Consider the following 26,075-nt stretch of genomic DNA (forward strand, 5'->3'; position numbering starts at 1 on the left):
CCAGGATACGCAGCTTTGTAAGGACTGGGGCAGGTATCAGCTCTACGTTACTTACTATGGCAGCCACTTTGATTGTATTTGGTGGCCTTTTGGTGAGTTATGTGTCACAGGAAAGATCCCAAGTTAATTGCTAACGTCGCGCTCTCCAGCTTTTAGCATGGCTTGTCAACATTGCATACCGCTCTCTATTCCACCCGCTTGCTAAGTTTCCGGGTCCTAAACTGGCCGCTGTTTCCGACGTAAGCTATTGTGGTATACTTCACACAATCTTCATGCTAAGCTTAGTACCTTCAGATCTGGTATGCCATAAAATGGACCTCTGGTCGATATCCATTCATCATGGAAGAAACACATCGTAAATACGGTATGTAAACCTCTCTTCTGGTGACGTTGAGCATATCCTGACTTCCTTTTGCAGGTGATGTGGTGCGCATTGCCCCTAACGAGCTTTCCTTCGCTACTGTGCAGGCATATCAAGATATCTACGGACATGCGCTCAAGGGTAAAAAGAAATTTGTTAAGAGTAATTGGTACGACACAGCAGGAGACCATCCCGGCATAGTTAGCGTCAGGGACCCTAAGGAACACTCGCGACAAAGGAAGTACCTCTCCCATGCATTCAGCGCCAAATCGCTACGCGGTCAAGAAGTACTCGTCCATGGCTATGTGAATCTGTTCTTGGACCAATTGCGTAAGCTTGGAAGTTCTGAAGGAGAGGGTATTAACATTGAGGAGGCACTCAATTGGTTGACGTTTGACATCATCGGTACTGCTCCAATACTCCAGCTTTCCGTCATACTCTAATTCGTTTGCTCTAGGTGATCTTGCATTTGGAGAATCTTTTGATGCTGTTGCCAACGGGAAAACGCACTTCTGGGTATCAATAATTATTGATGCGACTTATACCTCGATGCTCTCAGCGTTGAGAAAGCGCGTTCCCCTCGTCAATCTGTACCTGCCATTTGTTGTTCCAAAAGATGCGAAAGCGACATATCAAAAACACAGGGCATTGACTCGCGAGAAGATGCTGAAGCGACTCGACATGCCCAACTCCGAGGACCGCGGGGATTTCTTCGCATCTCTATTGCGAAAAGGTGGTAATGAGGTTCCGGAGCCTGAGCTCCTCCAGCAATCCAATACGCTCATTGTGGCTGGGTCGGAAACCACCGCTACATGTCTCACCGGAATCGTCTTCTGCTTGCTGTCCAATCCATCTTGTTTGGAAGCTCTTTCCAACGAAGTCCGTTCGAGATTTCAATCAGACTCCGAGATCACAGGAGACGCCACCGCTGACATGAAGTACCTCTCTGCAGTTATTGAAGAAGGACTTCGAATCTTTCCGCCTGCGCCTTTCGGTCTTCCCCGTATTTCGCCTGGTGCTGTAATAGACGGCCACTACGTTCCTCCAGGCGTCACTGTTAGTGTAGATCACTGGACTACCAAGCATGATAGACGATACTGGAAGGACCCTTACTCTTTTATACCAGAGCGCTGGATTGATGAGGGTTTTGGAGATACAAAGCAGGCTAGCCAACCCTTTTCTCTTGGCCCCAGAGCTTGCTTAGGTATCAATCTGGCATATCTTGAAATGAGAATCATTATTGCCAAGATGGTGTATTGTTTCGACTGGGAACTGGTAAGCAAGGACGTTGATTTGTTCAAGAATTCACATTTATACTTGTTGTGGAAAAAGCCTCGTTTGATGGTCCGTTTCCATCCTCACAATTAGGTTTGCAGTTTATATAGTAAAACTTATCAGATGGCGCTTAGTACTCTCCGCATCGCATAGACTTATGTAGGACAGTTCGAGTCCAGAGAAGCTTGACTTTTGATCAGTTGCATTTCAGCTCCTTAACCGCTTGCAGAACTGGACTCTAATGCGAGGCAGCCAATCTTCCATTCCAACCAGGCGCAGATTGCAGAAAGGCCGGCGTCTCGCTAATTATGTAAAAAGTGGATAGATTGCAGATGAACGAATCGGAAGCCAGCGAATTCCCCTGTGTTTAACAGCCATCACATCCACTTAGCTCCTTCATAAAATTAGCCGCAGACCGCATTGAAAGATACTCTTGACACATCATCATGTCTTCAGGAGAAAGCTCAAGAAAGGGCAAGCCCATTGCCAGACGGGCTTGCGATCTTTGTCGCAGCCGCAAGTTACAGGTACGCACATACATACATGTCTCTACAGGATTCGTCTGAGGCGTTCGACAACTAACGTTCCAATGGTGTGTTTTCGATCAAATACGTACAACGTCATGCAAACGCTGTGCACAAGTAGGAATGCCCTGCACATTCATGACTATCCGAAAGCCTCGGGGACCCCCTAACCGGTACATATAGCCCAATTCGCTTACGTAATACGAACAATACGCTGAGATATTCGAGCAGTCGAGTTGCCGAAGCTAAAGCCCATGGTCACAATCCTTCCCCTGAGGGTCAAGAGGCCGGGGAAGCTCAGACATCCACACAAATACATGCACAGTGTTCTCCAAAAGGCCTACCCTCATCGCTAGTCGCAAGTTTGACGATTGAACATTTCTGCTCCAATGAAATTTTCGAGCTACTAATTTTAGATTACCTCGAACACATATATCCACTCCATCCCATCATATATCGACCACTTTTTCGGACAGAATTTCAAAACAAACGCTACCGATCTGACCCATTCTTCTACCGACTATGCATCTCATTATCGGCCCTCGTCATCTCTTGGTCGCCACGAGGTTTTCAAACTTATGGATTTAATCCCGGGGAAACATCAAGAAGCATGGTAGAGAAGGCTCACTACTTGGTTACACTCAGCAAGACATCACAGAATTTACATGATGGCATCCAGCCCAACCCTGACGACATGATATGCTCATATATACTGAGCGCGGCACTCCATGGTTCGGGTAGTACTCACTATGGCTGGGCGCACGCTGCCGAGGCGGTCTTGTGCATGAGGAAATTGAGGTTGGTCAAACGGGAATCACATATTGATCTGGGCTTCGTAAAGTCCGAAATGTGCAAACGAGCGTTTTGGACGATCTTTATTATGATGGTGTAAGTTATATCTGCTAACGCGCTCAGAAGGGGCTTGCGTGGTAGCTAACTAATTCTCGTAGCCACGATAGACTCGCATATCCAGTGCCGCATACGGGGATTAGTTATAACCCGGCTTCCATTGACTGGGACTTCCTTGTTTTACTTGAGGTTGATGATCCATTGCCGGATGAAGTGGAACAAAGCCAAGATTCCGCGGTCACAGCTATGCTAGCTGGGTTCATTGCATTGATCAAGATATATCTCTGCGCAATGGCATTGCAACCCCAGAAACTACCCGGAAACCCACGTTATGGTCAATTCTCACCGCCATGTCCAGAACAGACATCCAAAAACTATGGCAGCAGCATCCTGACTTTCGCACAAGGCATGCATATCATACAAGATTTGCAGAATATCACCAGTCAATTACCTGATGAATTGAGGCTTTTCAATAAAGATGGGTATACAAAGCAAGACACTTGTTCTTTTGCCATCCCGCGGGCGAACGTATACATAACAAGTCTTTTCATCCAAAGTATCATCTTTGCGACAGTATCAGCCAACATTTCACCAATTGCGGAATCAAATCAATACCTCCACCAAACGAAGCCGTCGGATATGTCTCAGTCCGACGAAAACAACGATATTAAGCGTCAATTACTCAAACTCCGGAAGGGAATTGCTCAACAATTATTTCACATCATTACTGCCACGCCCATCTCCGCTCTCAGAGCAAATGGAATTGCTGCTGTAGGTCCCCCACATTCTACCATGGCGGTCATGGCGTTGGGTAGAATTGGCTGAGGAAAGGCCGAGAGTGACTCGGAAGCATAAGCTAACGTCGACATAGGTTTCGAAACTCCGGGAGATCACAGCTGCTTTGTTGAGCTGCAGAATCGATAGCTCATATCGTGACGAAGAAGAAGAAGAGCAAGTTCAGTCATGCATCAATTGCCTGATCACTACTCTAGTTCAACTCGATGATATAAAGCAAATACACGAAGAGTAAAGGGTGGTGGCCATTGGCTCGGCTGTCTAAAACAAAATTGGAGTTAATGTCGGGGTGAGCCCGAGGAATACCAACTTCGCTACGGAGTTACACGATCAAGCCACTGTAAATTATTTATACTTGCACAAAACCGTTCATTTTCTATAAAAGTCCCTTATATAGGATCTCGTATAGCCAGCATCCAGGCCGTGCGTGTTAACGAGAATGCAGATTACGTTGAGTTCCTTCCAAACACTGCAGGGTAGGGTAGTAATGTCGATAGGGAAAAATCCTATAAAACCTTTCGATAGTATGAGATGTAAACCTTGATACTGGACGCCCCCCGGCTCTTATTCGTTACGCTAGACAATCTTTATCTGTAGGTGATGAGATCCAGTTCTCAGAAGTGAGCTGAAAGTGTGGAGGGAACCTGGTCGACGGAACATTGGGCCTACTTCACCGTTTACCTTGGCGCAGGAGCACGGGCGGAAATATTACTGGCCCTCGATGCACAGCGTGGTAGGCCTCAAAATGTTGTGTAACACTGAACGTCTCCACCAATCTTCTGCTGTTTGCGAGCCGGGCTTCTAGACCGGTCTTTCGCCATTGAACGAGCCTACTGCATCGATCGGAAATGATATGAGGCCCCACTGAGGCTTGATGTACAGAAATAGAACCGGATAACTGTCTCAATCATGCCATCTTGTAGGCCCTTGTCAGGCAGGGCAGCTTATTTAGCTTAACGGCAATGGTCAGATAGCCTACTGTAGCAACTCATAGAACCGGCTACTCTTTAGAGATGGTTTTCTGTGAGCTACCACCTGTAGCATCCCTGGCTCAAGACGAATTTCTCAGCAGTTTAGCCATCTTATTCCCCAGCGAATCGACATGACATTACTGTGGCTTGGCTCTACAAGGCGTCGCACTTCTTCAAGCTTCTACGATCCAACAAACGATCTCGTTGCTCGGCATAATGCATAATATCAAACAACTGAAACAAAAAGCGGCCACAAGCCTAGTTTGCCCTTTCCATTGCCTGCGACAAGATCTCTCTGACTCTCTGCCGACCCCTTTCCCTGTTTGATCCATGTTGCAAGGGTAAGAGCTCCAGTGGAGCCACATATCGAAGAGATCCAGCGGGTCTGGATATGGCACTGAAGATTGATAGCATACCCGGGAGCTTGCCTACATCCTACGCTCTGGAGATGTATGATTTGTTGTCCTTATGACGCGAGAAGTCTATGATGTTAGCCGCCAGGCCTACTGCAGCTGCAGTCGCCACTAAGAATAGAGGGTTAGTACAAAAATCTTCTTAGAATGGGTGCGTTACTCCCTTGAAGTCCCATTTATTGGCTCATTTCTCCTCTGGTCCGGATGCTGAAACCCCTCACCAAGGATAGCAAAGTTGGATGTATCACTTCTAGGCTCAGGATTAAAGCTTGAGCTCTAATTGCCCATGTTTGTAGAGTAGATGCACATGGTGCTCAGGTTGTGTCGTGCAGGGAATACAGTAGTGCCAGTATTCTGCCAATTAGCTATAGCGGCTCAGTGTCAAGGACCCTTTTGCTTACTGGAATAGGAGATATCCGACAGCTTCACCATTACTGCCCTGTGGGATCTGAACAACACCATCATCCAGTTTCGACGGCCATTGAGTCAGATCTCCTCTCTGAGACTGCATTACCTGGGTCGCCCTGAAGACATCGTTACCTGTTTATACAGTCCTTTGGCCACATTCATTAGGCGTCATGTTACATACTCTTGTAGCAAAGTAAAGACTCATGAGGTGCCTCCTCACAACCACAGTGGAATTCCATAGTATTCGTTACCATATATGATATTTGGGAGAAGTAAGCTCTCGGGTAGACAACACTAAAGCTAGTCATGCCGTCAGAACTAAGCTCGCTCACAGTAAAGCCGAGCGACACAGTAGTATCACAATGGTGAGGTAGGGTTATTTGACCTGCCGCCCCTGTGATTTGCTTTGCTAATCGATCGAAACTCGCAATAACTTCGATTTGCCAACTTGCGGGGCTTCTTCCTTTATCAGACGCTTGAGATGCCAAGCAGTAATATATCCTTGGTATCACTTACAAATGGAGGCTCGCGTCTAGAGCCAGTGACAGTGAGTTCGCAGAACGTTGCAAACCCTGGAACGCTAGCTCTAGCTCATCCCACCACTCTTTCGGTGGGAGATGACTCGGCGCGTTATCGTATTGGCTTGTTGACCTGTCGAAGAGATTCCTGACTGAGACCATGGTGTTTTGACAAGCTTCTAGTCGAAGACCTAGAGTCGAAAATCTGTCGATAGTGTTTTGATGTGAAAAGCTGTCCAATCTGTCTTTGACGAACCAAAGCTGGTCTGTTATACGCGAGACAGTCATTCTTTCGTCATCCTGCTGTCTGTCTACAAGTAAGAGTGCAGACCTCATGAGGCTGTCCGCAAGAGCCGTGAGCTCTTGTAACTGCGATGGATCCATGATTTGCAGATTGTTGGAGTTTGAATCAAAGCTATTGGTTGACAAGTGGTCGGCGTCTAAGACACATCAAATAACACAAACCAGCACCATGTCGGTCAATTATTGGAAGAAAGACACGTTGTCACGTTCGTTTGACCTCGTATCTCAACGTATCTGCATGCTGCTGATGTTTCGAAGCTATCAAGTCCTAGATTGAGCGTTGTGCATGAAAGAAATGAATAAGCTACTGTAAAGGGTTAAAACCAGATTGTTAGGCTCTTGCACGGGTGACTGTAGATTATTGGCTGCCAGTTTCAGAAAATCGGACGTGCAATTACCTTCTGTGCTGTCTGTGCATGTTACGATCTGCGACTCACGGCTCACGAGTAGACTCACGATGTGAGCCTCGACTCACGACGTGAGCCATAAACTCACGACGTGAGCCATAAACTCACGACGTGAGCCATAAACTCACGACGTGAGCCATAAACTCACGACGTGAGCCATAAACTCACGACGTGAGCCATAAACTCACGACGTGAGCCATAAACTCACGACGTGAGCCGTTACGACAAACCGTAAGCCACTTTAAGTATATGTACATCTATCCTTAAAAGCATTAGATAGAACTTAGCTTACTAGCTATTAATAAAACCTCTTTACCTAAATACGCCTTACCCGCTCTATTTACTATTAAGAAATGTGACACTTTACTACCGCTCAGTATAGACGCCCTACGACTCTATAAACATAAACCAGTACGGACTAGTTTACTCGTTTAGAAACCCAACCGTCATAGTGCAGCTGAGAGAGATGGAATAGGGTACAGTGTGCATCTAGCGAAATGACTCAGTGCTAAGAATAGCTGACCGATAAAATTTCATTTTTTATAGGTTATCTAATTATATATTAGTATAACTATAGGGAACTTACTAATTAGCAGTTTATCTATTATTTTAATTTAAAAATTATCTTTAAAGGACTACTTTTGTTAATTAATTAATTTTATTTATAACTTTCTTACTTAATATATAATAATTATATAGTAAGTAGTAGAACTAAATTAACTTAAATCTCTTATTAATACTTTTTCTCTAAAAATTTTATCTTTTTGAAATACTTATATTACTTTTTAACTATTTTAAAGTCTTTAAGGATAAATAAAAGTAATATTATTCTTTACTTGTTAGCGGCGCACTTCGGCATTCAAGGACGTGGCTGGACAACTAGGCAAATCGCTAACTTCTGTCTCTTCTGCGTCATTGTCGATAAAACCTTGTGACTCAGCCGATGAGACCACGGAACGTCTTTCAGGTGTTTGCCGAGGCGTTTGGGGATACGAGCCTTGAAGGCTTCCTTGACTACTATTGCTCAGCGCGTTATTCTCGGTCGACAGATGAGCAACAAGGCGAGTGCATGCTTCCTCAACCTGAAGCAGCCTCTCAAGAAGACCTCGGAGAATATGGCAAAGGACATTACTGGCAAATGTTAGTGCTAGGCCAAAAAATAAATAAAGTGTAGACATGCGGTTCTTTTCGCTGACCGTTTCGGGGGTTGGCCTTCTTGCTCTTACTTCGCTCCGGATACGTGCATGTTAGGCCTTTATCTTGACATCTGTCACATATAGGCTTCGCTCGTTTACATCAAACCTGGTTCGGTAGTTAGCAGATTCTTGAATTTAGATGCGGCGTTGTGGTGTGGATGCCAGCACAGTAAGTAAGTAGGTGGAACATCGGGGGCTGTGGTACCTTTCGAGTTCTGCAACCAATACACTATTTGAGATGTTGTTAACGCGTCAGATCTGATGGGACAGGGTGTAGGAGCAGAGGCCTGGCTCTGATACCTACCGCTAGGTTGTGTTGGCCGCGCTGTGGTGGCACAGCAGGATACGTTGTTGACGGGAAAACGCGGCGATGTCAGGACCGACGTTTGGGGACGGTTAAAGCTGCTGTGTTCCGATCGACGGTCTTTCGGGGAAACTCTAAGATTATACATAAATATATGTAATGCAATTCAGCGCTCTGGGTGCCTATATCTTTTCAAGACAAGGCTTTTATGATACTGTTCCAGGGTTGGTATCGCCTGGAATGTGAGTCCGTTCACGATCTCCGAGGCCTAATCACGGCATCTAGATTCTTGTAGCGAAGCTTGCGACACTAGCAATGGAAGGTCTTTTCTGGGAAAATATTTTTTTTGTTTCTGAATTGACGCTTTGGTTATCACTTACGTCGAATTGGACCAATCGGTCTGGGGAAAGTTGCGAAGCCTTCTCAGATTGGACCCTTGGATGCTTGGACGGACCCTCTATGGGTGCGGAAAACTCGAGCAGTCCGTTTCTCTGGTGGCGGCAGATCTCACAGCTCTCACCACCTTTAATTTCGCTCTACGTTGAATCTACGGCCGCGGGGTGCCAACCTATTCGCCAGCACAGCCGACCACGCCGTCGAAAAACTTGAGGCTGAATGTCTGTCCCACGGCTTTTCGGGGGTCTGTCTTACAAGACGCTGAGGGGTCTAGAGATCAGATGTTACTTCGCGGGAGAGCCGCTTCCTCGGAATTCTGTTGTTCTTAAATGGGATACCTGTCGTTCAATCCACCAGAAATAATGATCCGTATTTCCACTGACTGATTTTGATCGATTGGCTGGAATTGAAACCGATTTATTCCCTCCTTCTCATTCAATTTTCGTCTTTTTTTAGATATATTTCTCTTAATAGCTTATGATGTAGTTGTAAACATAAGGTAAGGAGAAAATTATAGTTTATTAGAAAAACTTCTAATATGTATAAGAGGGATAAGAAGACAATATATAATTAGTAGCTATTATCCCAAAACAGAACATTCTAAGCCTTGTTTTTCTAACTAAATAAGTGGATCTCGTAGGCTGTTGTGTTCACCCGAGCAGCCTTCTGCGTAACTCAGTGCTCAGGCAATCAAAGGGCCGCGTTTACTAATAGTTAGATATTACGGGCAAGGTCTACCCTTGTGGTTTGAATCTGAATATTTGAGCCTCGCCTGGCGCCGTATGATGTGTATACAGAACGCATAGCGAATTGATTAGAGTGTAATGGGAGTTTAGGAACCCGAACTCAAGCTTGACTTGCGTATTCTATAGCATACATAGCGCAGGTGTTCAGCTACCTACTTCTCTGTAGTCCAAAATTGTTCCACAACTATCTTAAATCTCAGAATCCTGCTCGTATTATCCTTCCCTTCAACATTCAGTGAATAGAAAGCTGGAACCTCTTTGGTCAGGCTCTCAATCTTTTCGTCTCTGTTCATATACTGGCCCTCCATTAAATACGCTGGGTTTTGCCGTGTACCACGATTCGCAATCCTGAGCACTACAGTGTCGCCTGTTCTCACACGTCCCGTTTTCCGCTTTTCATCTGGCGGGCTCTCTAAAATAAATTGGCCTGTTACGGGTGTTGGTGGCGCAGGGCCAGGACACAAAAATCCGGATTTGTCACCGCCGTAGAAGCCGTCGATTTGATTCATCCCATACGGGAAACCGACGTAATTTGCGTCTTCTGATAGATTTTCGTTGCGAATCGTAACCTCATTGCCATAAGAATACTTCAATGCAATCAGCGTGCATCCTCGCAAATAGAAATGTTGGAACTCACCCGTTGACTCTGGCCCTTGTCAGCCCAATATTCTAGCAACCAATGTGACGCCGCTTCGGATGATTTCTCGAGTTTGATGCTACCATTTTCGAACAGAGAAGAGAAGGCTGGTTGAAGCTCAGCCACTATAGCCTCTAGTGGTATTCGTCAGTAAGTGTTGAATCGAGTTTTCCAGAGCCATTTATAGACTTACGAAGCGGGTTCTTTGGGTGAGGGAAACTGTTCGGGTCAGTTCTTGGAAACCCGACAAGTTTCTTTTTTGTCCTGATGTCTATGAGCTGGATCTTAGTATGAACTTGTCGACCCTCTTCTAAGATATCCGATCCAGCTAGTGTGGAGAAATCCTCCTCTACACTTTCATATCCGGGGAACGTGCTGATAAGCTTGGTGATAGGGACGATGTCGCTTTGCTGTGGTAATTGGCTGTTCAGCGCTACGAAACTAAAATAAGTAATGTAGGGGCAAACTTACCTCGACAATACGCCAATGGCGAAAGTTGCCCACAGTGTCACACCATGAAGGGGGACTGAAACACGTTAGAGACCACAATATCTAGAGTTGAGGGTGCCACTTACTCGTTACATAGTACGGTGTTACCTCCAGTTGCCTCCCATGACATGTTGCTCGCGAAGCTTTGTGCCTTCTCGCTCTTATCTGTTGCTTCAGCAGTTTCATGACTCGCTTCTGCGGATACTGAGAACCCATATCCGGAAACAGAGACAGCCGCAGCAGCCTTCAGATTGTTTTCGGTCTGTGCGTGTTTCTGTGCATCCTTGGAAGTGTTTTCATGGGAAGAAATAAGTCGGCCACCGAGTTTGACTCGTCGTGAGAAGACATGACCTGGAACAAGCGATGCTGTTAGTCGAAAGAGTCTCGATCGCCATGGAGAACCATATATACATACCGTACTTCTCACCAAAAGCTATAATCAGCTCTTTTTTTTTCTCGTTGCTCTGCTCTTCTTCGATTTTCGCAATGTCATTCTTGACATCGTTTGTAAGTTCAAGTGAGTGTTCATCCAAGAAGACTGTAACACGTGGAAACTGAAAATGGCCCCGACCGAGTTAGCAAGCGTTGAATAAGCACAAATACCGACTTACGTTATAGGTCACATGGATTTGTTCTTGCTTCTCAGAACCCGCGGTAACCTCCTTCGTGCCCTTTTCAGTAGAGAAGCCAGCCTTGGCGGCAGCAGACACACCCCAGAGACTACCACCGCTATTATCAAGTCAGCCACATGAAAAAAGGCCATGCACTGGTTTTCCGCCAATGGACATACGCAGACGCTTCAATGGAAGTCTCGTTGAAAGAACTCTTGGCCATTGATGCTTGCAAGCTATTATGAGTCTCGAGGACAGTCACGTAGGATGAATCGTCAACCCTGAATCGCGGAATACGAGCTACCAGCTACAGTCAACAATTAGTAACAATTTCGGTGAACTCGGAAGAAGAATATCGATGGCTTACATTTTCAATTTCCGCATCCGTCGATATGAGCTTAGAAGTTCCAGTTACCACGGGGGCAACGATCTCGTAGGGATCGAATTTTCGTCCTTTGATTTTAAAAGCTATTGCAGAAGGTTAGACATGGCAGTTAGTCCTGAATACAGGAACCGTACTTACCGTTGAAAGGAGTTCTTTCGACGCAAGGATTCTTGGGTCCGTTGCTATAAGATAGTCGTTGACCACTGAGCAGACAATTGGTCCTGACGATCACGCTCCAGTCTCGTTCTCCCATGTCCGCTACAACACTTCTATATTTTAATGATGTGCAAGAAAAGGAGGGTTCAACGAATACTCACGATAGCTTGGCGGCTGGTGCGGCGGTCCACTTATCAGCTTGAAAGGCTGATTGAAGTAGCTGCGCTCTCATGGGGCTCAGAGCCTTGTTTTCCTGAATCTAATCAGTATTCTACGGTCGACAGACAAGATATGGTAGCTAGTGGACGTACCCTAAGCTTCATGTCGAGCTTCTTCTTGAGAAACTCCTGCGTCGCATCGTCGGTTTTGGTTTGAATCTTCTTTTTCTTGTAGTAGAACTTCGGGATCTCCAGTTTCTGAGACTTTGCTGGAACATCAGCTGAATCTTTATCAACCCCGTCAGTATCTGCGGTGACATCATCTTTGACCTTATCGGCAAGTTGGTCAAGGTACACAGCAATGCTCATCTGGTCGGACACCTCCGCTCCAGTAGGACTGCAGAATGGATTCCGTGCACTAAAGGGATCAAATCAACAAGCAGCTCTTTCTCGTTTCAAGACGTGTGGAACATACTCCAATGCTCCGAAGACCTTTTTCTCTACAAGAAGCTTCCGAATGGCCGCTAACTTCTCGTCTTCATTCTCCGAAACACTAAACTGGAGTGTGGTTTTGTTTTTGCAAGTTTTGGTTCCAGGTTCATACGAGAACACTCGGATAACAGTCCTTTATGTAAGTCAGTCTACAACTGATACTGCATCCGTAACAACGCTGCTATTGATGATTGCATACATGTTGGTGTCTTTTTCAGTCATCTTGTACGATTGGCTTGATGAGGTTTGCAGCGAAAAAATAGTAAGGGAAAAGGTTTGAGTAGATAGAAAAGCTCGAGACCAAATGGGGTTATTTGGACACGACAGATTTGTACTTCTTCAAGAGTTTTCTGATGTATAAGACAGGAATCATTTTTGCGAAGGGGAAACTGTGGCTCTACAATTTCTACACCGCCATGATTGTGCGTGGACCTGGACTGTGAGACATGACGACGAATCTAGGTGATACTGCGGAATGTCTCAAAACTCAAAGTAGAAATTGATGCCGCATTGTCTCAGAATAGTCGTCAAGATTGACGATCTCCAGCTGCTAGCTTTCCGTGGTCATCCCAAACAGGTTAAACATAAGCGGCTGAAGTGGAAGCTAAGGGAAAAGGTCCGCTTTAAACTACGATGGCAACACCTCATCATGCATTGGCTAAGACATCCTCGTGAAGCATGTCTCAACGCCTCCTACCTTCAAGACTTGTCACTGTCACCTAGTTTGTAATTAATGGAAAGGATCAACAATAAGTCTTGAGCTGAAAATGAAAGTGAGAGAGCAGAAGAAAATGCCTCCTACTTTATGACTCATCACTGCCATTCAGTGTGTGATTAATGGAAAGGATCAACAGTTAGACTCAAGCTGAAAATGAAAGTAAAATAGCGCCAGCGACTTTTCTACAGTCAATCGTAAGACCCACAATGATCTACGTGGCTCATGCAGCCATATCCGATTCAATCCAAGTCTCTAAGAAGACAGTCGCAAATGTGTCGGTGAGCATTCCCCCTCCGGCCCATCTAGTGGACTTATCGAAGCAGAGCTCATATCTTTACAAAAGGTCAGAAAGTCCTTTACAGGACACCTTCATCAACCAAGCTCCCGACCTCAAATATACAACAAAGTTGTGATTCCCTACAAACCCTGATCATTAAACCTCATACGTCACCGTCATGTCACCTACACAAGTTCTTCGAGTAAGCCGCTTTGATCCGGCCAGCGCAACCTCCAAAGAAAAGCAGATCATCCAACTGGACGAAAAAGCCCCTAGGAAAACCCTGAGAGATATACGTACGATTCTCAGAGACAACGATGCCTTGGAGGCCAAGGAGTAAGTAATCGCCCTATACTCTAGCTCGGCCCAGTTTGCGAACAAAATTTAGCTTGAAAAGCCCATTCTGCGAGAAGAATGGCTCTGACGTTGATGACACCATGCCGCTCGAGTTATATCTCACATTGCTTGGCAACGAAAACCCGTCTGAGGGTGATTTGGATGTCTACTTCAAATCCAAGAAAATCTTTACACCCATAGATCAAGCAACTAAGGACATGATAAGCGAGAAACTGGACCTTGCATTTCAGGTAAGGCTCTGAGAATCTAGGGAGTATTCGTACCATTATGTATTCGGACTGATGGGATATAACCAACAGCAAGAGCCTGAGTTGATTAAGAAGAATCCGGAGCTTTTGACTTCGTCTTTCAATCCCAATGAATGGAAGGCGGTCAAAGGGGAGATCAGGTATATCCTTCTCCCACCATTCTGAAGCGTTCTTTATCCACTTACAGATTCTCTTAGCCACGTAGCTGATTTGACGGAGAGGCAATGGAGCGTCATTATACGCATGAACTGCCTCCTCAGCGGCCACCGAATCATGACTACACAGTACGAGCAGAATGGGAAACCAATGCAAATGTCCCTCGATGGGATTGAACGGAGCCCTTATAATGGTATGGATTTACAGTCTTGTTGTTGATTGACTGTACAAAGGTCTGATGCCAAGCAATTAGCTTTCAAAATAAAGGCTCGAGAATTTGAGGCTTATGAGATATCCTCAGAAGGTCTATACGACCCCAAGGATAAGTCTGACAAAGAGGTACCGCCTCAATTATTACTCACACATCAGTTCGCTAACTTACATGGCTCAGTATTCCTTTCGAATCCCCCGATTCCGTGTCGACGACGATTCCTCAGTCACCGTGGTCGAAACAAAGACGAGCTTTGAAAAGTCAATGGTGGATAGCTCATTCTCGGAGACATCATTCCAAGTTGCTGCGTAAGTGACTTCCGGATTTCCTGTCATCCTTTAAGGGTTAGTGTGTGCTGATAATCCCTTTAGATCTGGCAGCTTGTTCGGAGTATCAGTAGGTGTCAAGGCTGGCGGTGCCAAAGCCAGTAGCGATAATTCGTTAGCCCTCGAAGCAAGAGATGAAAGTTCCCTTGTAGTCAACTACAACGTAAGTCACACAATAACTCAATAACCATATACTTACTCCAGCTCCAGTATCCCCGCGTGACCCTGTACTGGGATGCTAAATCACTTGAAGTCTCTGAAGAGTGCCTGGAAGACATCAAGAAGGTGAAAGACCACAAGACATTGAGCAGCTTCAACGAGAAATATGGACATATCTTCTCAAAGCGCGTCCGGATTGGAGGTCGCCTTTCTTCATCTGAAAAAGTAACTTCGACTCAAGACGCCAGCACTCAGAGTCAAATCAGAAAGCTTAAGGCCAATGCGTCGGCCTCAGTCAGCTCCTCATTCTTTCAGGCTTCTGCGAGCTACAGCAATGAGAAACAGAGCAATGAGAGTAAAAGTTCTGATTCCAAAAGCCTCAACAAGTCCATGGCGTGGGAAGCCACTGGAGGGGACACTCTACTTTGCAATAGGTATGTACTCATCCTGAAGAACTCTATGGAGCTGTGACCTATAACTGATCTACTTAATAGTCCCGCTCAATGGTGTTCCACAGTCAGTCACTACGAGAATTGGCGCATTGTCAACGTAAGTACATTGCACGGACTTGGATGTAACCGTCTAATTATGGCATCTAGCAAGATGAGGTTGTGCGTTTATCCGAATTCCTCGCCGAATTTCCAGAAGTTAAAAAGATCAACGAAAACTTGGTTGAATACTTTAAAAAGTGTGCCGATACATACTAGCTAGATGCATGATATTATTGTAAAGGTCATGCAACAGACTGGTCATTTAGGCTGATTCTTGCCCATCAATTTAAATGCAGCTATGGCAGCAATCGAGCAAAAACACTGTAATGCTTTATTTCTCAATGGGCAACTTTTTGGTGGCTATGACTGTGTTAGTAATCTAGCGGAATCTGTAGTTAATTTCTGTGTTTCGCAAGTGTCGCTACTTGGAGCTATTAGGCTGGTCGAATCCGAACTCCAACTTGATCGTTCTTTCTCTCTCGGCTTCACGCTACCATGGTCCATCGAAATAGCGGTAGATGCTTTCGGTTCGATCCCCGAGGTTCTGGGTCCTGTATGTCTCGCACAGATACACATGTCTCAGGGCGTTATGATGCGTCATAAAGCCAAAGCGGTGAGCCCCACACACTCTATGATCAGCTCAGCATACAGGATACGCGCCTACTAAACACGCGTATGTTTTGCTCTAGTCCAGTGGCACACTAACCACCTACTCTTTGTATTCTCGATGTGATCGAGGCTTCAAAGTTACCAGAACCAATCCGATATTTATCGACAAGATAAAAGCCGAACGAGACATCACACTCTGTTCATTTCTGTAGCAGCTGTTACTACTCGCAACAAACGAGCCAGATATTGAATGACGTTGGAATATAGATCTAGTCTACAGCTAGCCGAAACTATCTGCGCCTGGTAGGGAACAATGCCAGGTAGATCAGCCAATTGTCTTACACAGATTAATGGACTGACTTTAGAAATTATTGATTTCTTCGTTTTAATTGGTTGACGCAAACAATTTTTTGGCGATCTTGGCCATGATAGGGAGGATCGGCCAATGAAACCGAATTAGAGCTGTGCCCCGTCGCATCTCCACTAACTATCATAGCATCCACAGCAGCCGCTTCCACCGAAGTGAATTCAGTGCAGGGGTTTGCTCTATATTCATCTGACAAGACTTCTGAAAAAGCACTAACCCTAAGTCGGAGTAGTGAGCCTGACTGCTCGCGTTAGCATCCATAAATATGCATATAACACAGCCTGAGGAACTCTGATACCAGACTCCAGCAAGTCTACCTAAGCGTATCTGCTTAAGCACTGATTGTGCAACGCGAACCCTGAAGAACAACAGGCAATCTTTCCGTCAACACTATTTTTTCCTGCAATAAAAGCTTGATATCAACTTCCAGCCGCGTTACTAGAGGAAGATTCTAATCTGAGTCATGATGATTTGACCACTCATACCAACGTTGAACGCACCTTCCGCATTTGCGCATCTCGAACAGTCCTCTTCTTCGCCGCAAAGCCAGGCATTGTGCAGTGGCAAGCGCCCAGTCGTCAGGTAAAGCCTTCGACTCGCCTATACGACTTGGGCACGTTGTCTAGCCAACGTCAATTGGCTGAACGAGAAGTGGAACGGCCATGATTGGCTTCCTCCTGACGTTTGTGCTGGTCTCACATCTGTTGGAACAAACAAACCCTCCGACAAAGTGATCAGCAACCTGCGCAACTAGTTTCCAGGAGGTGCCCTACGTGTCGCCCTTACAGGTCATCTTGAGCAGAAGCCGCGCATAGCTCGACCGGGAGCGCCTTGACCATCACCTCCTCATTTGTCGGGGGCCATTTTATCGGCTGTTTTGAAGGCCCTTCTCGCTGACCGACAAGAGGTTACTCCTGATACTAATCCTCGGACGGGCGCCATCTCCGAAGAACTTTTTCGTGACTCCGCCGACTCCGCCGACTTTGACGACAGCGCCGCTTCTTTGCCTGTGTCCCCCTCTCCCTTCTCACAACGACAGTCTTTCGAATCCTGCACCGGCAGGCTTGCCCGCCATGACCAACTCCATACCTATGAAAAATTGACGCAACAACTTCACGAAAACACACACATCATGAACTTTCTCAAGAAACTACAGACGACAAAGGCTGGGAATCAGCACTGGAACGCTGTTGCGAGAAGATTGGGAGTCTTCACGACAGACTGCCAAGTAGGACATCAAACAAGCTGAGGCTCATTATCAACGAGCAGCTCTCCATCTCGCCACCCTACAAGCCGAGCAGCGGCACGCCAAGAAAGCCCTCCACAAAAAGGACGCTTACGTTCAGCAGCTAGGAGACGATGTCAATGTTTGATTTGCCGACAACGAAACCACCGCCGATCGCGATGTATCACGACGTCGCCCAAGTTTTCACAACAGCATAAAGCGCGATATCTTAGACCACATCAACCAAACAGAGGTGCACTGCCAGAATGCCCTTCTCGACGACGCCTGTCTAGAAATAGAGGTACAGGAAGTTCGCTCGGCTGACGACGAAACACGCACAAGACTCGGTACTGCCCAGGCTCGGTTGGCTGCGATTCATCAAATGTGGCAGGCCAAGTTGGACAGACAAGAGGCAGCGCAGGCTCAGAAGAACTGCGAGAAGCTTGAGAGTCAGATTCGCGACTTGGAGATGCATCGCGATGTTCTCGCCGACTCTCGTCGCGCTACGACTGATAAGACTGCTATGTCTGCTGTGAAGGCACAGGCTGAGGATTGGGCTGGTATCTTAGAAGGTGTGGCCTCGCCAGCTCTGCATCATCCAAATCCTTCTCATGTCAGCGTGGTCCTAAAGCCAAGAGACATGACATCAATATTACTTAAAGTCCGTCTATGCGGCTGATGCTTTTTCGAAGTCCAGAAAGGTGTGATGGCATTTTCGTGAGAAACTCCCATCTCTTTGTGAGTTTGGAACAAATTGAGTTAGATTTGGTACAATTATGATTTAGACTCAGAATCCATCGGTAAACACAGGATCACAACATCTCACACAAGCTCATGAAATAACATTTCTCATGCTCTTAACGTTCTACAATTCAATAAATCATGCACAAACCTTGGCAGGATTATAATCCCTCTGCGTTTCCCGACACTTGCGGTCCAAAGCCACCAACAATAATGATCCCAACCTGTAGTTTGTTAGCCTTTGTAACCTTTCTAGCTACCTATCATTTGACAACGATTGAGCATATTAATACCACAAAACCCGAGAATTGAAAGGTTCAATTTGCGGAATTCTAGGGCCATATCCAAACGAAGTTGACCCCATGACTGGGCGACATAAAGTCTCGCGACGCAACGCTGCTAACCATTTACTGACCCTCATACTCTCTACAAGACCAATTTTTGATATGGTTTTAGGGAGATCAGTTTTCCTTTTGCCGTTACGTCGAACGCTCGGGTCGGGAATTCTGGACCGTGAGGCCCGTTGATCGCCCCATATGTGCAAAAGTGGAAAGAAGGGAACCGAAAGTTTATCGGTGGAAGCGGACTTAAGTTCTTTTGGTCTATAAGATCTTAAATCCGAAAAAAATGGAACTTAGAAGCATGCAACGTCTATATTCAAGTTCAAGTAGATAATTAACGCAATAAGTAACTTTCTTATCCTTCAATAACCTTCAAGACATTAGTAACATTATGTTCCCCTTACCTTCAACGACTGTCCTTGTCACGGGCGCAAATGGATATCTGGGCTTGCATGTCCTGAACCAACTACTCAGGGACGACAAGACAGTTTGCGCTGTAGTGCGGTCTGATAAGGCTATCGAAACGGTCCGGGCTAACTTTAAAGCCTATATTGAGTCTAATCAGCTTCGCATCATCACTGTTGAGGACCTTACCAAGCCTGAAAGCTTCCAAAACGTTCTTGACGAAACCATTGCTAGCATTGCTCATATAGCAAGTCCTTGCCCAATGGGCAAGAATATCCGCGACAATGTGCGCGATATGCTCAGTCCGGCCATTACTGGCACTACACCCATACTCAATGCAGCCAAGACATACGCATCCCCGTCGTTGCGTAGAGTTGTGCAGATATCATCCTTTTCTGCCATGCTCGACCTTTCCAAAGGCTCGCGTCCTAGATACGTCTATACCGAAGCCGACTGGAACCCTATGACATATAAGGAGGCTATGGTAGAGAAGGACCCGACACTCTTGTATATGGCATCTAAAGCGCTGTCTGAGAAAGCTATATGGGAATAGGTTAAAAAGAATAAGCCACGTTTAGATATCGTATGCCTATGCCCATCGACAATCTTTGGCCCTCACATCGAGACTATTGATTCGATGGTTCGTCTACAATTAACAGCCTCCTTGCTCTGGAACTTGGTCAATGCTCCTGAAGTGCCATCTCTTGATTTTGCTGGTGCGGTCGACGTGCGCGATGCTGCCTTGATGGTTGTAGCTGCCATCGACAAGCCAGAAGCTGGTGGCAGAAGATTTCTCCTAGCTGAGCATTTCGACTGGCAAAGTGCTGCTAATGCAGCGAGAGATGGCCTATCGAACGAAGGCCGCTCTAGAATTCCTGCGGGCGAGCCCGGATTTAGTAAGGACAAAGCGCTGAACAGTCTATATACTGTCGATAGATCTAAGGCGGTTGATGTTCTTGGTATTAGATATAGGCCACTGGGTAAGACAGTGGTCAATACTCTAAGACAATTTCTTAAGGTGGATGCAAGGGAGACCTACTGCTAATCTAATAGAGACTAGTTTACTCCTTTTAAAATTTAGATATTATACTTATAGTAAATATATTAGTGTTTTATCCTTAAGATACTAAAAATAATAAGGAAGCTATTTAAAATAAATAAATATTAAAAGTAATAAGAGAGTCCTATAACCCTAACTCTTCGCTGGCCATTAATCTTGATTTGGCGATCTATACGACCAAAGATACGCAGACTGCCATCTTCCATGACCAGTCCACGGTCACCGGTTCGAAATATCTGGGAATGAGATGGAAAGCGGCCTTCTTCCGTGGTTAGCCAGGGGGGATTCAGCTTGAAAGCTTCTTGAGTCTTCTCATTGTCCCCAAAGTAGCCTCCGGCAATTTCTGGCCCTTGGATGCATATCTCCCCAGGGACTCCTATAGGGGAAAGCAAAGTCCAGTCGTCTGGATGCACTATCCAAACGCGGCTGCCAATGGGAAATCCGATGCTGAGAACGCTAAAGTCATCATCAGGTCTGACACGCTTGATGGTATCCCATACTCCACCCTCAGTCGCGCCATACAAGACGTTGAACTGTAAGTGAGGCGACCAAGTCTCGCGAAGCTTCGAAGAACAAGGTTCCCCACCTACACTAAGACTCTGGAGACTCGGCACCTGATCTGTTGATAGCATCTTTGCTACAGTAGGTGTCAAGATAGCATGGGTAATTTCCATTTTGTCGATGTTTTTGGCAATGTCGATCAGCTTCTTAGCAGGGGCTGGAATGCACAAGCAGCCACCGGCCACAAGTGTGCCGAATATTTCGCCAATACTCACATCGAAACAATGCGGAGCGAACTGTAGGAACCTACATTCTTCATCTAGTCCTAACGCCTTCGCAACCATCACCAGTCTACTAGCAATGGCGTTGTGAGTTTGAACAACACCCTTTGGCTGACCGGTAGATCCTGAAGTAAAGATTATGACGGCATTACTAGAAGGATTCACTTCTTCGACTTCAATGTTGTCTTCTTTTCCACTCTCATCTAACTCGGACGGAGTAAGCAAGCGCAAAGAAGTGTGACCAAGATGTGAAGAGCCGGTCGTGTCACAGATCGCTGCTTTGCATGTTGTAGAGTCGATGATGGTTTTGAGTCTCTCAGTTGGCGTTGGTACATCTATCGGCACGCTTGTACAACCAGGTTTGAGGATGGCTAGCCAGGCAACAACCGCATATTGAGACTGTTCAAAAGCATGAATAACTCTATCTCCCGCAGTCAAGCCGAGTGACAGTGAAGCTTTGGCCCATCGGTCCGAAGTAGTCTGGAGCTCCTGATACGATAGATCGCCATCCCATGCATGAACAGCTGTTCTAGACGGAAACGTAGAACTTGTGAGACGGATCAGGTCCGGAATGTTGAAGCCTTGGTCTGCTTCAGGCTCAGTGGGAAGTAGTTCTAGTTGTCTCAGAGTAGGGCTGCCCATCGACTGTATCGAAGCGTCTGGTTGGTAAAGAACAAAGTCATATATATGGTCGAAGATATTGGTGATTTCCTCCACATCTTGGAGGCCATTTCTCCAAAAAACCCCGAGAGTAGCAGTATCCGGTTTGGTGAACATATGAACATAAGAAACATAATCCTATATTCATTAGTTATCAGCCCCAGGCCCGTCTTACTTTGACTATTATGAGCTCACCGGGCTAGAAGAAGCAAAGCTATCGAGCTCATGCTGGAATACTTCCGCATCTTTTATCATCTTAAACATGTGCCGATCCTGGACACTTGAGAGGCTTGGCTGGTTGTTTCCCGTCCCTACAGGCGCTGAAGTTTCGGGGAATTCATACTGGGAGATCAGTTCAAGTGGTGTCGTAGTGCTCTTCAGTCTTATATTGAATGTTTCACATCCAGATCGATTTTCAGGAGTCGACGCAGAGTAACTTTCGACGTCAATAGAAACATCGCTTTGTCCTGTCATATGGAGGAGTACAATCGACCAGGTAGTGAAGCACACAGACTGAGGAGTTGTACCGTGTGTCCTGCAGAATGAATTGAGGTTTTCCATTGTAATGTTGGCTTCACGATTGTAGAAGCTCACGACAGAATGGTCGTCCAATGAGTGAGACCCATCAGCAGAACGAGGCCAAACAACCCCCTGTAAGGATATAGTCGAAGTTGGCATACGTGATTTAATGAAATGCATCGTTGGAATTAGCGAAAATTGAGATAAGTTATAAACTTGAGTTTTTTGAGTAACTGTATTCGAGTTGGAACCTTAGTCTCTTAGTTTGTAGTTCTCATAAGTTAGCATGCGTATGGCCTATTCTTATATACATTGTCCAAAGCCCGCTGGATAACACAATGAGAGTAAGAACATAAAGAGATAACCAAGCAAGAACCTTTGTTTGCTACCCCATGGTCGTTTCCTCGCCGTATAATTACATGGTGCTTCGAGTACACCTTGTTTAGTTCATCCGGAAGCGATCAATGCCGAGCAAAATTACCTCATAAGAGTGGAAAAGAATTGGAAATCTAACAAAGAAGGTTTGTCTCACGAACCAGATTCTTTTTGTCAAGTTTAATGTCGTCATGGAGAAGGTGAACAACTTCCACGCCATCATGAAAATGGGAAATGTGGTGTGTCAACTGTTATCATAATTGTGTAATATTATGCCGTAAGATCATGTGAGCAACAAGACCGTGCTTGCTTTGCCTGCAGGAGCTTTATATGCACTCGCCGGTAGCATATGGCACTTCCATTGGTGTTTGTTGATTGAGGGTGTGAGGGCCTGCGGCAGATGTGCCGTGTCTCAAATTGTTGTCACGCAATCATTTCCACGTCGAGCTATTTGCCGGTAGTTGGCGAAATAGTTTCCATGACGTAGCGGCTCTCAGACAAGAAGTAAGGAAAATTCATGATATTCGCATTTTGGGTTCACCAGATTGACTGGAAACAGGAATCAGGACGGCGTGAAAAATATTACATTCTTCCTGCATACTGCATTTATTTAGCGGGCAATCTCGCTAACTTTTGATAGAAATTATATGTCCACCCTGTTCTTGAAAGTCGCAAACAACTGTTACCCAACACCGACAATGGACCCAAGTTACCAGAGTTCCGAAACGCTCTTTGAGGGCCTTCCAATAGACACTCTTGGCAATGGGCTGTCAGCGTCGGCCGTCAAGTCCGGTATTGATCGTTTGCTTGAGCATGACATCGAACCCGAACACAATCTTGGAAGGTGAGCCAATCCAAGCCCCCGTCTCTTTCTGGTCAATTGCTAAGGCTTTTACGTATACAGTTTTGTATCTACTGGTCTGAACGATGATGGGGAAAGGCATCTTTTGGAGAATTACAAAAGGAATCTCGCTTGCCAAAACGAGTATACCGGTGTTCGCAAGTGAATATAGGAACTCAACGGATGTCCGAAGTTCTAATGATACACAGGATACATGACCGATGCGTTGAAACACTAGGAGCAGTATGGGGTTCATCGTGCAACGACAAGCCAACCGGTTGTGCGGCGTCTGGCAGTTCTGAGGCTATCCTCCTTGGTATTCTGGCTATGAAACGAAAATGGGAGACAGAAAACGGGGGTATGGCTTCTTCGAATGGTTCAGCCCTCAATTTAATTACAGGAAGTCATGCCCATGTCGCTGTGACAAATGCGGCTAAAGCAAACGACATCGAGATTCGGTCAGTTCCAGTAAGGCCAGAAGGTAATTACAGCTTCGACCCGTCCAAAATGCAAGGGCTGTTGGACAGGTTCACAAGTGAGTTGATAAAGATATTTCACCTGTCTTGAAGTCATTGACAAACGTTTAGTCGGGGTTGTCTTGGTATTGGGTAATACGTATACAGGGCATTTTGACCCAATTGAGGACACCAGTACTGTTCTTGACAATTATGAACAGTCACATGGTCACAGTATTCCAATCCATGTTGATGCAGCTAGTTGTGACTTCGTTGCGCCATTTAACGGCGGGAAGTGTAGTCGATGGTAAGCAAGTCCAGTGATGATCCTGATACCTGGTAATAAATGAGTTATAACTATCTACTAAGATATTCTTCAGGGATTTTTCTGTTCCCCGCGTCATCTCTATTAACGCATCCGGACATAAGTTCGGTCTTACAGCTGCGGCTTTGGGCTGGATTATATGGCGCGATCAGAGATTCCTGTCCTCGGACATGCTCCACGAATCGCCCTACCTTTCAGGGCATCATGGGCTTCCAACTCTTCGATACTCTCAACCTTCAAGCAGCGTATTAATTCAGTATTACTATCTAGCTCATCTAGGTCGCAAGGGTTTTGAGAACATCATTCAAGCTCTGTTGCAGCGATCCAGTGCTCTAAGCAGGACTTTAGAAGGGACGGGGATATTCGCATGTATCAGTGAGTCCCACAGGACCGCGGCAAACACGTTGCCAGTAGTTGTCTTCCGTGTGAACTCTGCGGTACGAGAACAACGCCCGAAATTTAACGAGCAGTGGATCAGTGATCAACTCTTTCATAAGGGCTACAGTGTTCCATGTAAGTGAATAACTGGTCTTTCTGTTGGTATTGCGTTTGACACCGGTATTAGGTTCGAAACTTCCTATCGATGGAGAGGACATAGAGGTCTTGCGAGTGGTTGTAAGACCGAGCCTCAAGCCTACTGTGCTAGATTCATTTGTTACCGAACTTCTGTCTTTGATTAATGATGACAATCTTAAATAGTGACCATAGATAGTTCTTAAAGTATCATATCAAGGTTTATAAAATATTATGACGGTGGCGAAGGTCATCTTGGTTGACAAGGCTGTGATCACGAGGCTAGCTTATGATCACGTCGAAATTGCTATAGAGGATGAAACAGGACACCTGCATATCAGTAAGTGTGGTAATGAGGCCTTCGAACATCCCACCATTAGTAAAAGGGTATAGGGAAATACGAGCAGTATTACAAGACAATGTATGAGACACAGTATAGTATGCGAATGAACCTCGCTGATCAGTGGAAATGGGTACTAAAATAGGCTAGGCTGTCTACAACATAAGCTGGCCGTTTTGTTGAATGTTGTTATTGGATTTATTGTTCAACTGATGAGCATTAACCGCTCAATGAGCGGCTTTGTCAGATGACTGTGAAGGGAGTGTTGCGATCCTGTCTTTACACGGGAGAATGTTCCTTCGTTGGGGTACGGAGCCTTTGAAAAGTAGGCTGTGCTGACCACCACTGGGAGCCGTGGCTAACTCTAGACCAATAGCTAATCAATGAAATATGCAGTGGCGTGGAGCTGAGACAAAATCAGCATCCTGTAAGCGGGCTGTGTTTCTGATGATATGATAAGGCAGAAACACTACACCCCCCTTGTGTGAGGCAGTATTTAGTCGGAATTTCATTCAACTTTCACGTTTTGACAACCGGAAGGATAAAAAACTGCCACAGAACTTCCAGTGATTCCTGGCGCTGAAGACTAAACCACGTCTTACAGCCATCGACTCACTATTGTGAAAGACTGCAGAGTCCAGATCATTTACGAGTCATCATGTCTAACCGCCATGTGCCGACAAGGCGCCTCAAATCCGGCGTGCTCTTCTCAGCTCCAGACGACATACTACGGGTTCCATCTGATGAATCCACTCGACGTCCGAAAAGGAAAAAGTTCAACAATATCCGAAAGATGATTCCTGGTGTTCGGAAGAAGGGAGTAGGTGAAGAAATGGCTCTGGACGCCAGTCCTGCCCTGGGCCACCAGGAATCAATCGCCATGTTTGCTAAATTCGTTGACCCTTCATCCTATGGCTCTTCAAATCACCCAAACAACCCTCCAGTTTCCTCCCAAAAGAAAGAGACTTTATGCCTTTCTGTACTTAAGGTATCGTTGACGGCTACAGTCGAAGGAACCTTGGCACATATGGTGCTTAAGCAGAGCTTTTATAACCCTTTATAAGTGGCCATTAAGGAAGCGAGGCATATATTCCCCATATATGATGGCGCTGTGGTTATGGCCTTTGAGTGCACTATTGGTGACGAGCGTCGTATTTGCGGCGTCGTTAAGCCAAAAGAA

The 26,075-nt window shown here is 45.7% G+C and overlaps 11 protein-coding genes across 11 annotated transcripts; 6 read left to right on the forward strand and 5 right to left on the reverse strand.

Annotated features, from left to right (window-relative positions):
* Positions 1-56: 56 nt before the first annotated feature.
* On the forward strand, positions 57-1,729 carry FGSG_10695 (uncharacterized protein; the record flags this gene model as incomplete). The annotated part of the gene is made up of 6 exons (XM_011321403.1): positions 57-92; positions 150-239; positions 295-364; positions 419-691; positions 819-1,636; positions 1,694-1,729. 6 exons carry the CDS (start codon positions 57-59, stop codon positions 1,727-1,729), a joined length of 1,323 nt encoding a protein of 440 aa, XP_011319705.1.
* Positions 1,730-2,770: 1,041 nt separating this feature from the next.
* On the forward strand, positions 2,771-4,039 carry FGSG_10696 (uncharacterized protein; the record flags this gene model as incomplete). The annotated part of the gene is made up of 3 exons (XM_011321404.1): positions 2,771-3,048; positions 3,111-3,780; positions 3,881-4,039. The coding sequence occupies 3 exons, from the start codon at positions 2,771-2,773 to the stop codon at positions 4,037-4,039; spliced, it is 1,107 nt and encodes a 368-aa protein (XP_011319706.1).
* Positions 4,040-5,585: 1,546 nt separating this feature from the next.
* On the reverse strand, positions 5,586-6,276 carry FGSG_10697 (uncharacterized protein; the record flags this gene model as incomplete). Its single annotated transcript, XM_011321405.1, has 3 exons — positions 5,586-5,728; positions 5,778-5,914; positions 6,113-6,276. The coding sequence occupies 3 exons, from the start codon at positions 6,274-6,276 to the stop codon at positions 5,586-5,588; spliced, it is 444 nt and encodes a 147-aa protein (XP_011319707.1).
* Positions 6,277-7,364: 1,088 nt separating this feature from the next.
* FGSG_10698 (uncharacterized protein) lies at positions 7,365-8,070 on the reverse strand (the record flags this gene model as incomplete). Its single annotated transcript, XM_011321406.1, has 5 exons — positions 7,365-7,375; positions 7,411-7,425; positions 7,607-7,613; positions 7,676-7,955; positions 8,051-8,070. The coding sequence occupies 5 exons, from the start codon at positions 8,068-8,070 to the stop codon at positions 7,365-7,367; spliced, it is 333 nt and encodes a 110-aa protein (XP_011319708.1).
* A 2,151-nt stretch (positions 8,071-10,221) lies between these two features.
* FGSG_13809 (uncharacterized protein) lies at positions 10,222-11,426 on the reverse strand (the record flags this gene model as incomplete). Its single annotated transcript, XM_011321407.1, has 8 exons — positions 10,222-10,228; positions 10,297-10,322; positions 10,457-10,513; positions 10,575-10,629; positions 10,679-10,943; positions 11,008-11,146; positions 11,204-11,321; positions 11,383-11,426. 8 exons carry the CDS (start codon positions 11,424-11,426, stop codon positions 10,222-10,224), a joined length of 711 nt encoding a protein of 236 aa, XP_011319709.1.
* Positions 11,427-11,901: 475 nt separating this feature from the next.
* Positions 11,902-12,271, reverse strand: FGSG_13810 (uncharacterized protein; the record flags this gene model as incomplete). Its single annotated transcript, XM_011321408.1, has 2 exons — positions 11,902-11,997; positions 12,056-12,271. 2 exons carry the CDS (start codon positions 12,269-12,271, stop codon positions 11,902-11,904), a joined length of 312 nt encoding a protein of 103 aa, XP_011319710.1.
* A 2,354-nt stretch (positions 12,272-14,625) lies between these two features.
* FGSG_10700 (uncharacterized protein) lies at positions 14,626-15,317 on the forward strand (the record flags this gene model as incomplete). The annotated part of the gene is made up of 3 exons (XM_011321409.1): positions 14,626-14,669; positions 14,733-14,850; positions 14,898-15,317. The coding sequence occupies 3 exons, from the start codon at positions 14,626-14,628 to the stop codon at positions 15,315-15,317; spliced, it is 582 nt and encodes a 193-aa protein (XP_011319711.1).
* Positions 15,318-19,011: 3,694 nt separating this feature from the next.
* On the forward strand, positions 19,012-20,124 carry FGSG_10701 (uncharacterized protein; the record flags this gene model as incomplete). The annotated part of the gene is made up of 4 exons (XM_011321410.1): positions 19,012-19,509; positions 19,579-19,921; positions 19,992-20,005; positions 20,122-20,124. The coding sequence occupies 4 exons, from the start codon at positions 19,012-19,014 to the stop codon at positions 20,122-20,124; spliced, it is 858 nt and encodes a 285-aa protein (XP_011319712.1).
* A 65-nt stretch (positions 20,125-20,189) lies between these two features.
* Positions 20,190-22,226, reverse strand: FGSG_10702 (uncharacterized protein; the record flags this gene model as incomplete). The annotated part of the gene is made up of 2 exons (XM_011321411.1): positions 20,190-21,665; positions 21,723-22,226. 2 exons carry the CDS (start codon positions 22,224-22,226, stop codon positions 20,190-20,192), a joined length of 1,980 nt encoding a protein of 659 aa, XP_011319713.1.
* An 842-nt stretch (positions 22,227-23,068) lies between these two features.
* On the forward strand, positions 23,069-24,729 carry FGSG_13812 (uncharacterized protein). The gene is made up of 6 exons (XM_011321412.1): positions 23,069-23,265; positions 23,326-23,428; positions 23,470-23,789; positions 23,914-24,024; positions 24,098-24,548; positions 24,608-24,729. The coding sequence occupies exons 3-6, from the start codon at positions 23,590-23,592 to the stop codon at positions 24,638-24,640; spliced, it is 795 nt and encodes a 264-aa protein (XP_011319714.1). The 5' UTR covers positions 23,069-23,265; positions 23,326-23,428; positions 23,470-23,589; the 3' UTR covers positions 24,641-24,729.
* Positions 24,730-25,553: 824 nt separating this feature from the next.
* FGSG_13813 (uncharacterized protein) lies at positions 25,554-25,958 on the forward strand (the record flags this gene model as incomplete). Its single annotated transcript, XM_011321413.1, has 1 exon — positions 25,554-25,958. One exon carries the CDS (start codon positions 25,554-25,556, stop codon positions 25,956-25,958), a length of 405 nt encoding a protein of 134 aa, XP_011319715.1.
* Between the last annotated feature and the right edge of the window lie 117 nt (positions 25,959-26,075).

Source organism: Fusarium graminearum, chromosome 1 (genome assembly GCF_000240135.3).
Source record: "Fusarium graminearum PH-1 chromosome 1, whole genome shotgun sequence".
NCBI classification, from domain to species: Eukaryota; Fungi; Ascomycota; class Sordariomycetes; order Hypocreales; family Nectriaceae; genus Fusarium; species Fusarium graminearum.